Consider the following 15,249-nt stretch of genomic DNA (forward strand, 5'->3'; position numbering starts at 1 on the left):
CATGAAGAAAATCCTGTTCCTGTGTATAAGATTACTGCTCAAAATTTTACACTGAGCAGCCATTAAAGTTGCTCAGCTTTTCATAGTTGCTTTGTGAACAAGATGTTTGATAGACAGTCATGGTAGCTCCGTCCTTTCAAACTTTTTTCCTGTTTAGGAGCAAATGTGACTGTCCTTACTGAAGAGGTAACTGTCCAGCCTCTCTTTTGAGCCTCCTTACAGGCATCGTGCTTTGCGTTCAAATGCATTGCAATCAGACTCTGCACCAAACACAGAATAATTAATTAATTATTAATAATTTTGTTGAATGATTTTCTCTGCTGAGTCCATTTTATTTTAAGTCTTGGATCCTCTCCAGAACTTAGATGCTTAATCCCTATGGAAGTCAGTGAGCTCAGCAACTTTGAGGATCTGGGACTTTTTCTAGACAAACAATAATTTTGCAAATCTCTTTCATGTTCTTAGCTCCAGAAAGGACACGTTCCTGCAGAGGCCTAACCCAAACATTTCTGAAGCCTTGCTGGTCTGTCCTCCAGGTTTTTCAGCCCCTGCTCTGGGGCTCTTTGCAGAAACCACCCAGTAAGTTGTCATGGGGACTACTCATTCATGAAACAATCCAACTGTATCCAATAGACGTAATCAGAAATGGTAGGGTAAAGGCTTACATTGCTTGTACTGTGTCTATTCCAACTGTGTCCAAACCTATGAGAGAGACTCAGAGAACTGGTGGAATCTCCATGCGTGGAGATAATGAAAATCCAGGAACAGGGAGGCTGAGAAGGAGTTAGACAGCTGGACCCACAGCCTATGGCCAAGCACCCCTAGACTCCCTCACCAGCACTCACAGGAGAAGCAGGGGGGGCAATAACACCAGAGAGTGGAAGTTGACAACAACGAGGACGAGCAGGAGGAAGAGTCTTCCCCCAAAGCCTGAGGTGCCCTTACAGAACTGCTTCACCCTTCTGCAGATGGAAAAGGAAAGACTTGTGGCAGGGGGTTGGAGCTGAGTAAGGCAGTCTGGTCTGCTCCCCATATAACAACCAGTCCCACTAAGAAAAGGTGATGGGTGATAGCAGCAGGAGACTCTGGTGAGAGGCACTGAGGTGTCCTTCTGCCAACACAATCCACTCTTGAGGCAAGTCTGCTGCTTTCCAAGGGCTCGTATCAGGGCTGTCATTTGAAGGTATCACAAGCATAAAGCAGAATCCAAACAGCTGGCTCCTGATCTCTATTCAATGTACCCTGTACAGGATCTATGAACGTGGTTGTTACATTGTGCCAGCACACTGGAAAAAAATGTTAAGGGTATGAGTGAAGTAGCATAACCCCAGATGTCTCCCTCTGAACTAGTTGTTGCTATTGGGTCCCTATCTTTGGAGTGGAGACCTAGTCAATGCCACATTAACAAGTAGGTTTAGAGTCCACAGAGATTAAAAAATGATTTTGGGGATGGAGAAAAAAGCCTTCTAAGAAACAAAATATTTGAATTCTTCAGTCTGTGGCATGGCTATGGCAGATGCAGGCAAGGATCATAAAGTCACACCTAAACACGGAACTTATGCCCAGCAAATCCCACAAGACCAAAACTGTGGAGCACTACTGAAAGGAGTAACAGGAATTAAAAAGCCATTTAACTCTGGAGTGAACTTCGGAACCCTGCAGCCACGGGAAGCCACGGAGGCTGACTGGAGGGGGGAAAAGAAATATTCACGGCCAGCCAGCCCTGAAGGACTGGGGGTGTCTGAGGACGACAAGTGCAGGACGCTAAGAGGCAGCCCCACACACCACGACCTCCCCCTCCACCACCAACCCCACACTGCCGGCTCTGAGGCGTCCGCCGCACTTCAGGCACCGACCCCGCCCCCCCACTGCGCATGCGCGGCAGCGCCCAGCACCCGGTAACCACCCCTCCGCCATCACCCCCCCTCCCTCCCTCCCCGTTCTCCCCGCCCGCCCAGCTGCGCACGCGCGCTGCCGCCGCGAGCCGGCCGTGAGGTGGCGCAGGCGCCGCCAGGCGGGGCCTGCGGGCAGTGGAGGCCGCCCGGCTGCGCGATGCATCTTGGGCGTGACTGAGGAAGTAAAATGGCGGACCTAGCGAACGAAGGTAGGCGGGCGCTGGCGCTGCGCAGCGATGCCGGCCGCGGGCCCGTCACCGCTCCCCCGCCGGTTTGGTTCCACCGCGGGGCCGCCGCGCTCTCGGCTCCCTCCTCCGCGCCCTGCTCCCGGCGGGGGGTGTGGGTGCGCCCTGGCGGTGGGCCTGCCCTCGGAAGTGCCCCCCTCCCCGCGGCCTCTCCGTGCCCCGGCCCCCCCCCGGCGGGGCGAGCGGCCGGACAAAGGGAGCGCCCGGCCGGGCCGCCCGCTGCGCCCCGTGAGGCGGTGCCGGTGGCTGCCTCCCGCCGGGTCCCAGCTCCCGGCTCCCGCACTTCCTGCGCGCAGCGGCCGTGCCCCGGGGCCCCCGCGCCGCTCCTCGGGGCCGCCGTCCGCAGCCTGCGGGTGTTTGCAGCGCTCCCTCGGCTGCCGCGCTCGTTAATCCTTCCCCTGGCAAAAGGGGGTGATCGAGGCGGCTGGGGGGCGCTAGGCGAAGTGGAATAGTTTTGTTTATTTTTAGCTGGAGTATCTCTGAAATAAAGAATTCATCCTTTTCTCGGCAGAAGTCTAGGGTAAGCTGGGCTGCGCTGGTGTAGGTTTTGAGGGTTCTGCTCCGAGGTGTGCAGGCTTGGTTAACTGACAGCGGGCACCAGCAGCGTGTGTTCGAGAGTAACTCCCCTTCAACTCTCAGTAAAACCAAGTTTGTTCTTAACGGTCCATTTCTCGTTATTTTTCTTGGGCTAACAGAGGGGGTGAATCTCTGTAGGAGGCAAATGAAAACATGCATAGCCCCTTCTGTCAAGAATTTTTCTGATACCTGAAAGCTTGTTTCAGTTATAATTACGCTTCTGATATTAAACAGCAGGAAGCAGATATCTGTTGTAGGTGTAGCTTTTGAAGAGGAATCCTACCAGCAGCTAACCACATAATTACACTGAAGTTATTTGACAAATCCTCTGATGCAGCATGTCTGGAGCTGCTGGCTCCCAAACTGAAGATGTGCTGTCAGTGCACAGAGAGGCACGATAAATAGTTTTGAGGGCTGTAGTAAATAGTCAAATATGTACTGATTATTGGTGAGAAATTTGCTGATGGTATGTAAAACCTTGTAATAAATTTTGATGGCTTGTTGCATTTTTTAGCACCCAAAGTTTGGGAATGGCTATCTTAATTCATGCGAGTCCCTCACTTTACCTTCTAGTAGGAAATAGCTGAAAGGTGAATTCTAAATTACCAGTGTTCATTACATCATTTGATGCTGACTTATCTTGTGCTTCTATTCTTATCTCTGTATTTCTGCAGAATCTTGTACACTTTCTGTGGTGGAAAAAAAATCTTTATGTGGTATCATCTGTACTTTTTCATCTTTCTCTTTTTCCCCTTCAGACCCTTTCCTGACTCCAGTGATTTCTCTCACTTGCTAATCTCTTTAGTTTGTGCTTGCATCTCCTTCCAGAGTTGCCGTCTTCATTCATCCCTTTTGTCTGTCTTCTCTCAATAAGAACGGGATTTAAACTGCCTTAAAGTTAAGCAAGATCACCTCTGAACTATAGGCTGTTCAGCTCATTCTGATGTCATTGTATGGTGTTAGTTTTCTTTCCTCCAGTTCCACTTTTGAGGTATCCGTTCTTGGTATAGCGGAGCAAATACATGTACTTTCTGGAACTGGTGGCTGCTGGAAGTCAGTGGATTCTGTGATCTTTCTACTTGCATTGTTTGCTGTCTCTGATACTGCAGCGATACTCTCAGGTGACTTTGACTATTTTCTCCTCATTCTAACACATATCAGTGTTTAATTTTGCCAGGACCGTAGGTGAATGTTTTCTTTCCCCATACTGTGTATTTTCACTAAATGTAAGTAACGACTATTTCAGTACTGTTAATTATTTGATCTTACACTTTTTATTGATCTTCTTTTAAGTGTTTGATAGCTAAATGTTCATGTTCACAAACCAAGCATGGTTAAAACAAAGCTCTTAGCATTCCTTAATCTTGATTGGTTTGTACAGCAGTGCTGTCTCAATCATACTTCATTATGAAGTGCGAAGCTAATTATTCCTTGACACATAATAGGCACAAGTACGTAGAAGGTGGTTTCAGTCATTTTTGCGGAATGTTTTTGCTTAGCATGCTTAAGCAATAGCTCTTCTTGTTGGTTCATGCAAGTGAAACTCACTTGGGATCTTATCGGTCTGGTTACTGCAACAAACCTTCTTCTGGCCTTGAGAAATGCCATTTCATTCTGCTCATATCCGTGCAGCTCACTCACGTGTAGCGTTTTTAACCTGTCACTTTTATCATGGCACTCCTTTGTTTCAATTCATTCATTCTTTTCCAGGATTAAGTGTATTTGTTACTTTTATTTCTAGGTGCTGACTGCTCTTCTCTTACTCTATTGTCTGTCTTAAACCACCACTGAGATGTCGGTAGTCTCCAAGTAACCATTCAATGTCCTCAAAGTCTTCAAACTGTTCTCGTGGACAGTCTTTCTGTGATGCATTTCTTGATAGCTCCAGTATTCTCAGAACTACTTAATTGTCCTCAATCTAATTGTTCAATTTTTTTTTTTCCATTCACTTGTCTTTCCTTCTTTTTCTCTGGTGTGTTGGTGAAGCTGCACCTGGTGAAGCCGTTGGTGAAGCTGATGATTATGGAGCTAATGAGGAGGAAGAAGGAAGAGCTCTCCAGCTGTTTAAAGTTTGATTGACTTTATCACAAAGACTTAGTGAGATTGAGATACAGGCTTTGGGGATTGGCACCTTGACAGTTGATTTGATTTATACCATCACTGAAAAACAGGATTTTGAAATAGTATTCACAATTGTTATTGTCACTAGTGTATAAAATAGTTATCGAATGGTATTAGAAATTTCCTCTGAAGTCTTTGGTATGATCTTCTTTCTACATCAGTATTCTAGCCAGATCGCATCTTAAAATTGGCACTTCACATCCACGAGTCTGTCAGTGTTGTATGACGGAGAACTAGAAAACTGTCAGGCATATATTCACATAAACCTGAATGCTCTTCTCGTTAACTCACTGTTAATAGACAACTACTAATTGGTATATAACTTGTTTCTGAAGCTGCTCTTTAGGTGATAGGATCTCTTCATGGTGAGTGTGAATTATTTTATTTCCTTTCAGTTGTTGAAGAGGTACAGGTTTTTCTCATGGCTAACACTTGATGACTTCCTTTACATTTCCCATTCAGTAGGTGCTTCTGTGTCAGTTCTTCCCTCCAGCTCTACATTTGGAGAGAGGGAGGTCTTCTGCTACTTTGAGGGCAAAACCTGGCATTTGCTACTGTCTCTAAACCTTACAGACACTTTGAGCAATATCTTCCCCTCCTTGGTAATTTTCTTCACTAACGGATACAAAGTTAGACTGAATGATTTGTTTATTGTTGGGATTTTTTTTTTTTTGAGATGTGCTAATAACTCACATCCAAATGCCACAAACTAGCATTTAGATTACAAGGCAGAACTGTCTACATACATTAAAAATTTGTTGTTAGCACTTTTCAGAGTTCTTTATAGATATCTACACTGCAGAGTAATTGGCTGCCTCATGGTTTTCTTCTTCCTACCAGCTGAAATTAAGCTACTTTTTTTTTTTCCATTTCTGACTTGTAGCATTTGCTTTGTGTGAAGTGCCTGTGCTGAAATAGTAAAATGACCTAATGCAGAAGGTAATTTATTAATGCGACAAGGGTGCAGGAAGCAAAACAACACATACTCTGCAAACACAAAAGGTTTGTGCTTCAAATATGATCTAAAATTTCTTCTCGTCTTAAATATGTAAAAAGCATTCCACATTCCCATGCCAGCTGTGGAAGTACTACCTAGAAGTAGTCTTGTTCATGTTACAGAAGACAAAATAAATGGTTTGAAGATGAACCAAGTCATCAGATGTTTTAATTCATAAAAAGCAATTTATTAGAGTTTTGAAAGTGAGGCAGGAGCATCTTTTTTCTTTTTTTTCTCCCTCCTGTTGTCAGTTATATTTGCTATGACATCATCTGTGAAGTCTGGATGTAAGTGATCTAACGACATTAGGTATGATTGGACTTTTCTTGTGGGGTCATTTTCAGTGATCAGCTGCTGGCTTGGTCGCTTGCTCATTGCTTTCAGTCTAGTCATAGCTATTGGGAGAGACAGGAGTCTTGTTTTGGTATCAGCCCCTTTTATAAAGCTATAAACGCCTGTTTGTCTTTTTTAATTTATATATTATCCTTCTGATGTGATTACTCTGCTTTTTGTAACTTAAGTAGTATTAAGGTGAAAGAACATTTTTTGCTATCTGAGCTGCTCAAATAAGCATAATTAAATTTAACCTTGAGCTTAATTTTTTTTTTTATCTTCCTTTCATTCAACCTTTAGTCAAAGGAACTTGTCTTTCTACTTTGAGTTGGCACCCATCACAATCAGAAGGTTACTTCTGAGTTCACAGTGGTTGGAACTTCCTGCGTGCAGGCTGTAAATCAGCACCTACAGAAAAGCATTTTTTTTTCTTAACATGCAATTTCTTTTTTCTTTAAGACAGAACGTCCCTAAACTTGAAACAAATTTAGTAGCCTCAGTGATTCTATGTTTGATTGCATTCAGCATAACCTTTTTTAAGCAAGGAACAAATGATTTTAGAGAGTACTGTTTTTTAAATATATATTTGTTTTATGAAACCGTATTATATCAGGGAATGTTGGAAAGACATTTGTCTTTGTAAAATTGCAGAGCTGTGTTTTTATCTGATTCCACATACAAGTTTATTCCTTAAAGGAATGGAAGCTGTCTGCATGTGCAGTTGTTCACAAATCAAACGTTTTCTGTTTGCCTGCCTGCTTCCTTCCATAACGTTTTTTTTTCCTTCTTCTTAATAAGCTATTGCCATCTAATATTCTTTGACTGGCACAGTTTTTGTCACTACCACTTCTTTTTTTTTTTTTTTTCTTCCAGAATGTAGTATAAAGCAAACACATGCAGTTCTTTTCCAGGATTGATACCATGCAGGCTTGTATACATGTAGGATTCAGCCGCTATTTCATAGCTGTGTTTTGACTGGTACCAAAGCAAACAGGAAGAACAGCTTGTGTGATAAAGAAGCAAAATACGCTGAGAAAATGCTTACAATCCATATATCCAACACTTTGTTCTGTTTATAACTAATAGTCTTTTTTTTATTGCCCATTGTTTTTATTTTTTGAGTATTTTTATTGGTACTTATTTTACTGAAATCTTACAGAATCGTAAAGAAAACCTTCTGTGACATTTAAATAGGCCTTTTACCTTGTATCCTCAGCAATATTTTAGTACTGCAGTTAGTGTGAAGGAACAAGCTGAGTTTTCCTTCAAATCCTATCAGGGTGTCAAAACGTTGGTGCTTTTCCCCTCCCTAGGTACTCTTTTCCATTCTCCTTTCTTTTTATGTCATTCTTTTTTTTGATGAATATTTGTCACCCAGATTTACTGTTTATTTCTGTCTTGGTTTTACCTCGTTTTGGTGTGCTCCTACCAAGCTGAGCTGGAAAGGAGAAGTTCTGCTTGGGAAGAGCTAAGCAGGTGTGCGTGGCTAGGTGCTGTGGCAGCTGCTGCAAATGGAAGTCTTTAGAAGAAATACTATCGATCCTGTGAGCTATTGAAGCCCCTTATATTTTTCTTAAAAGATGAGAATATGATGTACTAATAGTGTTCTTGGTGATTGCTGGTATGTTTTGCAGTGGTGTAAGGATGTAAGGGAGGAATTGTTTGTGGGAAAGAAAATATCTCATTAGGACAGTTGGTCTGCGTTGGAAAAAGCAGACCAGTTTCGGGACATATATGCTTGTCTTCAGATCTGAACTAAAGGTAGTTACCTTGATAACTACATAATTTGAAAACCAAGCGGGTCAGTGATTAACTTGGTTATGTTAATCAGTTCAGCCATCCTGGAGAAAGGCAGTTGGTAATTCTGAGTCTAGAAGAAAGCATAAGTAAGAGAGGAATTGGTAAGGCTGTGCGCTGCTGCCCAGAAGATTTAGTTTAACTCTTCTTTACAACGTGGAGTGCCTTGAGGTGGAAACTGGAGAAATGGAAGTGAGTTGTAACGTGTCCTTGAAAATCAGTGTCTCTGTTCACTGGGCTTTTGGAATGGTACTGCTGGTTTTTTTAATAAGAGTTACGTCTTTCCCCTAAGGAACGGGTTTTAGGAGATCAGAGGTGGAGTGGGTATTTCCTGGGAAATGCTCTTTCACCACCCAATGCGTGCTTAATGTTTTAGACTTCAAGGGAAGTACATCATGTTTTCAGATAACTGTTTTTTTCTTTCTGTTGATTGTGTGTATCTGTTGATTGACTACCATGTATTCCTGGTGTCTGCAACCACAGTGTCAAAATATTAAGTAAAACATACACAGAAAAAAGCTGATGTTGAAAGATACCCCTCAAGGAACCCTTCCCCTTTGTACTGCCTTCAGTCTCAGTAACATCAGAAGAAAATGTACCAATGTTTTCTTGAGTGGAACTAGCCTGTGCTTCAGGAATGGGCAGCGATTTCAGACAGGCCAGCAAATCCTCGCTTCAGCAGAAATATCCAAAATTCCTAGATTTTCACAGGTGTACTGCCCAGACTGTAATGAACCCCAGAAGCCTCTGGAGAGCTGGGAGTGGAAGTGAACTCTTACTGGGCAGCTGGTAAGGATGGACACCTAGATCCTGGTGAGGGGCTCTCTAAGACAGCTCTCAGGATCTATTAATGAGTGTTACCTCCCAGGAAATATCCTTTGGAGTATATCTGGGAGCTATAAATCAGAAATCGCCTTAGATATTAAGAATTGCAGGTACAACAAACACAATTTTTATAGTGCATTGCAGTTCATGTGTTTGTCTTCCCCTCAGCTTTTAATAGATAACAGTTTACCCCACTGAATCCGTTTCATGAATTGACAACCTAATTGTCCTTATCCATTTAACACTTATTCATTGTTCATAGCTATTATCTACTTTTTGTCTCAGGTGATAATGTTATGAGTTGAAGTCAAGGCAGTTGTTCTCAACTTGTACGCATTTCTTTTGCCTGTGTTACAAGTTTCCATGTAGTCAGGCGGTGTTGCACTTTTAAATGGTAAATTTAAAAAAGAAAAGGTTTGCAATGCTGTGGTTCTTAGCTTTAAAAGATGAAATCACCTTGTCATGAACTTGCTACGGTGGTGCTGGTGAGGAATTCGGAGTTGTTACCATGACTTAGGGTCTGGGCTTCTTCTGACATTTCAAAGTTTCGTTTGGGTGCCGGAGATGGGAAGGGGCCTGGGTTGCATGATGCTTTGTGGCTGAAGGAACTGGGATTTTCCATCCTAGAAAAGGGAAAGCTTCAGAGAGCCACATTTGGAGCTTTCCACAGTCTACATGGAGGTTATCAGAAAGAGGCAGGCTTTTCACAATGACGTATGTTGATAAGATGTAAGTCATCAATTGAGAGAGATTGGTTCTGTCCTCTTTAATGAAAAGCAATATGGAAGGGGACCTGGGTACAGGGAAAGCAGTAAATACTAGAGCTCGTTAATACAGCAGAGAAATGCATTCCAAAAACATACTTAGGAATCAGAGCAGAAAGTTGAAGGCAGACATTTGAATGGGAAATGAGACACTGCAGCGTTTTTTTCCTCTTTTTTTTTTTTTTTTACAAGTGAGGTAACAAATGATCAATGGTAACAAAGCTTTTCTTTTAATGTCTTCAAGAATGAATGCCTTTGCTGAAAATGTTTCCTCAAAACTTTAAGGCTCAGAAAAATACGCCATGGCTTGGTATGAAGGTCAGATTAGATGACCTAGCAATCCTTGCTTGCTGTGGGCTAGAATTAGGCAAACACTTCTCCAGCCTTGTGGTTGCATTGCAGACTTAAGGACATGATGAACAAGAGAAAGGATGACCTTTATACAGCTCCCCTTACTTTTTTTCCTATATAAAGATCTCTTGTGCTTCTCAAAGAAGTAAGTCTGCAAGAAAACAATGATCATTTCTTTAAAGGCTTCATATATATGCACCAGAAGCTGACTGAAGATCATGCGGTTGTCACTGAAGTGTGCAGTGGCAGTCAACCTCTAAAAAATTAATGCTGATTTAGTGGAAGTAATTTTCTGAAAGTATTCTCTGCTAAACAGCACATCCATTGTGTAACGGTGCAGCAGCACATGCACACATCCTCGGCAGCGCTGTAAGTTTAGGATCCACAGTAAGGAGTGTGCCTGGTTAAGCAATGGGATAGTTGGTAGCAGCGACTGCCTGCTGTAGTGCCCTTGGTCCTGCTGGCTGCCAGCATGCCCGGTGTCTCACAAGCAGTGAGGAACAGGGAGCTTTCTAAACCTCGAGCTTGGAGGATGGCGTTCCTTCAGTACCTAGAAACTCCTGTGTCTTGCACACGTCTGATCTCTCCTTCTACCTTCACTAACGGATCTCACCGCAGTTTTTCACTAGCTCCTTTTCCCAGCCTTATTTGCTGTAGCTGGGCACAATCTGCAATACTTGATTTTCTTTTCTTTTTTCTTTGGTTCCTCCAGCCAGTCATTTTTATTTGTGAGTTTTCTGCTCTTGGCATCCCTGTACCTTTCTTTGAGGACTCTGTTTTCTGTCACCAGACCCTGTCTCTTATTTTGTCCTGTTCCTTTGCCTCATCTTTGGCTCCCTGCTGTAGCCTTTTGCCAGCCAGCCAGTGTTTCCTCTGGCCTTTGCATGGCTGGGTCTGTTTTTGTTTGTTTCATTTTGTTTTTACTGTTTGCTTTCTTCTGCCTCAGGGCTTTGATCCCGTATTAAGTACTAAATAGACAAGTAGCTGTTTTCTGTTTGATCCTCTGTGGTATCTCTGGAACTCGGTACAGGAGTCTTGGGTATGTCTTGCACTACACAATTGAGTCCTGATTTCAGACAGCTCTCCAAAAGGGAAGAGCACTAATACAGGATATTATTGACTGGGTGGGTAGTCTTAGATAAAGCTAGTTGGTTAGAAGGCGTGCTAGTCACTGCTGTAAGAACTGGGTAGAACTGCCAGACACCTTAGAAAACAAAGGAAAAAGAGCAGGACAAATGCTGTAATAATGGTCTTCATTTCGTGGCTGCTTTACCTTTTGTCAAACACATCGAACGCTGATCTTGCAAAGTCAGTCTTTGCTGGGTTGTCCCTCTGGGTGAGACTCACAGGAGGGTGGAAAGTCCACCCTCCCAAATAAGTGCACGGAGTTCTTAGAAATTTTTTTTGTGTGTGTGCTTGCCAGGTAAAGGTTCATTTCTTAACCTCAACCAATCTAATAGCTAGCAGTTCCCTGAACAATCTCATCCCTTTTTTCTTCTATTCTGTGTATTCCTGCACTGACCCAACTGACGTATGGAGAATTTTGTGATCCTGTCCTTTTTTCAGAGCGAGGTAATTCTTGTTGGTTTTTGTTTCTCTTTTGTGGTATCTTTTCAAGTCCAAAAAGATTTACAGTGTCAGTTTTTATTAAGAGCCTGGTCTTGTTCATAGAACTAAATAATTGCAAAGATGGAACTTCTGCAAAGAAATTAGCCAAAGTACAGCCCTCCCTGAATTCTCATTTCACTGCAGTCTCAATCTGAAGACAATTTTAAATGTTACACTCACCTTTAGCCCTGCAAGCACAGAGGAGGGTTGCTGACTGCATACTGTTCATACAGTTTGTCTTCAAATACAACACGTGCCTACGGTATAATTTCGTTGAACTCTGAGGAAAGCTCGCTTCTTGTGATTTCGCACCATCCACCCCTTTTTTTTGAGGTCAATAAGGACAGAGGAAGACGTGCACTCATTCCAGAAATTCAGTCTGGACTTGACCAAATGGTGGTATGTTTAGAAAAATTTCCTGCTAATGTTTGAATCTGAACTTCAAGTACATAGCAGACTTGCTTTCTAGTTACATACGTGAGGCTGGTGCCTCTGTGATAATACACATGGGATGTTTGGTTTAAATCAAGTATCTGTAAACAGTCGCTTTCCTCTAGGAAAGCAGAATGTTGGTGTGTACAAAAGTGAACTGTCGTAGTAAAGGGCCTTTTCCTGCTGATGTACCCAAGGATGAAAGTACTGCTTTAACACAGAGAGATCTGCAGAGACAAGGAAACTGATCGAGCTTTCAGGTATCAGTTCTGTCAGTTGTATTGCTGTTCTCAAAACACTTCTTCCTATTGAAGATCAAGTGCTTAAGAATAACTACACGTTACCAGGAACCAGTCAAACGATTCATGTAACCGAGATTTAACTGGTCTAGAGATTCATTGTCTATCAAAGCATCATAAAGCGTAACATATTAGTTACTAATTAACGTGGTTGGAAAAACAAAAACAACAACAATTTTTCTTTTTGCAGAAAAACCTGCCATTGCTCCACCTGTCTTTGTATTTCAGAAGGATAAAGCACAGAAGGTAAGGAGATGTTGGTAATGTATATTAACTTCTTTGTTCTGTAGCCCTAACTCATACTCTGTGGTGAGCAGCCACTTGTGTGTATTTTTCTGATGGTGAAGATGGACAATAGAGCAGTATCACTATTACTGGGCGTAGGGTGAAGAAGTACTAGGCAGATAGAAGTGGGAAGAGGTATTGTGGCATGAAGCAGGCAGCTCTTCAGACAGAAGACAGACTAAATCTGGGAGAAATGTGTTTTCCAAGCTGTACCTTGAAAGGAACAGGTGGCAAAAGAGTGCTGACAGTTGAAGTTGCGTGAAAAAATTGCAAAATTTATTTTTCTCATAATGGAGTAAAAACAAAGTGAAGAAAGAAGGCTGGTGGTCTAGGTTATTACTTTTTACCTCAGACTATTTTTGTATCTCATATCTTTGGTTAGTACTCTATGAAGTGTCTAATTACTTTTGAAAATGGCCATCCTGTTGCTTCACCTTTCCCTCTACCCCCTGTCTTGTGTTCCTGTCCCCTGCCTTTAGCCTGGAGGTAGCAGTTGCACAGTGTTGAGGTAAGTTGGAGCCGTGCCACGAGCTGCTGTAAAGTGTTCTGTGGGTGAGCTTGTGAGGAGCCACATCCCCCTCTGTTCAGCTATGGTGGGGCCACACCTAGAGGGTGCTCCAGCTCTGGGATCCCAGTACAAGAGAGACCTGGATGTACTGGAGAGAGTCCAGCAAAGGCCCTGAAGCTGGTGAAGGGACAGGAGCCCCTCTGCTGTGAGGAGAGGCTGAAAGAACTGGGACTGCTCAGCCAGGAGAAAAGGAGGCTCGGGGAATCTTATATCAATATAGATAGTGTAGAATTATATCTAGTGTGTGTGTATAGCATACAATATCTGTACACTACAGTGGAGGGTTCAAGGAGAATGGAACCAGGCTCTTGCCAGTGGTGCCCAGTGCCAAGCCAAAGGGCATTGGGCACAAACTGGAACACAGGAGGATGGAGATGTTCCATCTGAACACCAGGAATCATTTCTGTACTGTGTGGTGACAGAGCGAGCACTGGCAAAGGTTACCCAGAGAGGCCGTGGGGTTTTCTTGGAGACGGGCTGCCCAGGGAGGTGGTGGAGTCACCATCCCTGGAAGTCTTCAAAAGACGTTTAGATGTAGAGCTTAGGGATATGGTTTAGTGGGGACTGTTAGTGTTAGGTTAGAGGTTGGACTCGATGATCTTGAGGTCTCTTCCAACCTAGAAATTCTGTGATTCTGTGATATGTTCAGAAGCCGCCTGGACGTGGTCCTGGGCACCCTGCTCTGGGTGGCCCTGCTGGAGCAGGGGTTGGACCAGCTGAGCTCCAGGTCTCCCTCCCAACCCCAGGCATTTTATGATGTTGTGAAGAGGCTGGCACAGCTCATCTTGTGGCTGCAGGAGGAGCAGAGCTTGGGAGAATAATGACAACATTGAAGGAAGGAGCAGGACCTGCCATTTAGTGGAAATTGCTATTAATTTGTAATAGGTGCAATAGAAAACAATGCCCATGCAAGCTGAGTACAGTGTAGTTTGCTTGCCTTTTCTCTTTGACACACAAAATGTTATAGATGAGCCCTAGGGTATAGTTTTCCTTGCATCTTTTTGTTCAAATGTTAAGCCTTCTGGTTTCTTATATTGTGGAAAAAAATGGAGAAAAAAATACATAAATTGCTTTATTGTGCCTCAATATGGGTAAGAGCTGTTAACATTGGAAAAAAAAAATCAAGGTTACCTTTGTTTAAGCTGAAACTGGTAGGGACTAATAGATCTCCAGTCATGTTCTCTTGTCCTGAAGGGTAGTTGGTGTAGTTGCCTAACTGCTCCAGTGGTAGCTAGATGTGGTTATTCCCCCATTGTAGCCAGTCTTTCACAATAAACTTTCTCAAAACTGCAAATGCTACTTTGAGAGAGACCTTTTTGGAATCACTGGATTGTTATGTTTATCTGCACAATCAGAAAATCTCAAATGTTTCAATAGAAATATCAAATTGTTTTGTGGTTCGTAGCTTTTCTTTGGAACAAGATGTGAGTTTTCTCACTTTTTTTGGGGCATATTCATCAGCAGGTGCTTGCTTGAAATCTTTTGTCAGATTAGCAAGGATTAAATCTGCTGTTTTTTCTAATATTAGCTCATCCAGTTAAATGTATCTTACTGTAAGTACTAGTTTTGAGGTATTCTTTCCAATGAGTCTTCACAGTGACAATTTACATGCAGTTTGGAACGCCAGGACTAGTAGAGTTAGCACTATTGAGGAGACAGCTCTCAGTCACCCACTGTTGTTTGGACAGTTCCTGAAGTCCCTTCTGTGCTGGTGATTTTTCTCCCTGGTGATTTTTCTCCCTTTTTAAGCTGGCAGTGCTTCCACAGCCGGCTTGGAAATGGTGATCAGAGCGTGCAGCCCGAGCAGAGCGATGTGGGGCTGTGTCCTTTCTTCGCTAGCCTCCTTCCCCAGCTGTAAGCTACCAGGTCTTGCACAATTGTGTTGCTTTCTGTGCCATCTGCACAGGGTGCAGACCTGCACGCAGCGCATCCCTTCGGGGCCATGCTGTAGGAGCTTGTGTCGGGCTGTGGGATGGATCTGTTGCACTCAGTGTGTTTCAAGAAAATATTTTTAAAGAATCTGAAAGAACTAACAGCTCAATGTCTCTTTGGGCTGGTGGATTGCAGGGAGGGAGGTCTATCATTTCTTCTCCCTCGCTGCCTACACGGGTGCTGCAGGCGGTCTTGGTGCTGGGTAGGTGCTTCCTGCAGGA

The 15,249-nt window shown here is 43.2% G+C and overlaps 1 protein-coding gene across 1 annotated transcript in view; it reads left to right on the plus strand.

The window, feature by feature from the left end:
• Positions 1-1,958: 1,958 nt before the first annotated feature.
• The window catches only part of RANBP3 (RAN binding protein 3), a 43,156-nt gene continuing 29,865 nt past the window's right edge, over positions 1,959-15,249 (plus strand). Inside the window, exons 1-2 of the mRNA XM_027471808.3 lie at positions 1,959-2,104; positions 12,434-12,489. Of these exons, the coding sequence (XP_027327609.1) occupies positions 2,083-2,104; positions 12,434-12,489 (78 nt within the window). The 5' untranslated portion in view covers positions 1,959-2,082. The remainder of the gene's footprint in view (positions 2,105-12,433; positions 12,490-15,249) is intronic.

Source organism: Anas platyrhynchos, chromosome 29 (assembly GCF_047663525.1).
Source record: "Anas platyrhynchos isolate ZD024472 breed Pekin duck chromosome 29, IASCAAS_PekinDuck_T2T, whole genome shotgun sequence".
NCBI lineage: Eukaryota > Metazoa > Chordata > Aves > Anseriformes > Anatidae > Anas > Anas platyrhynchos.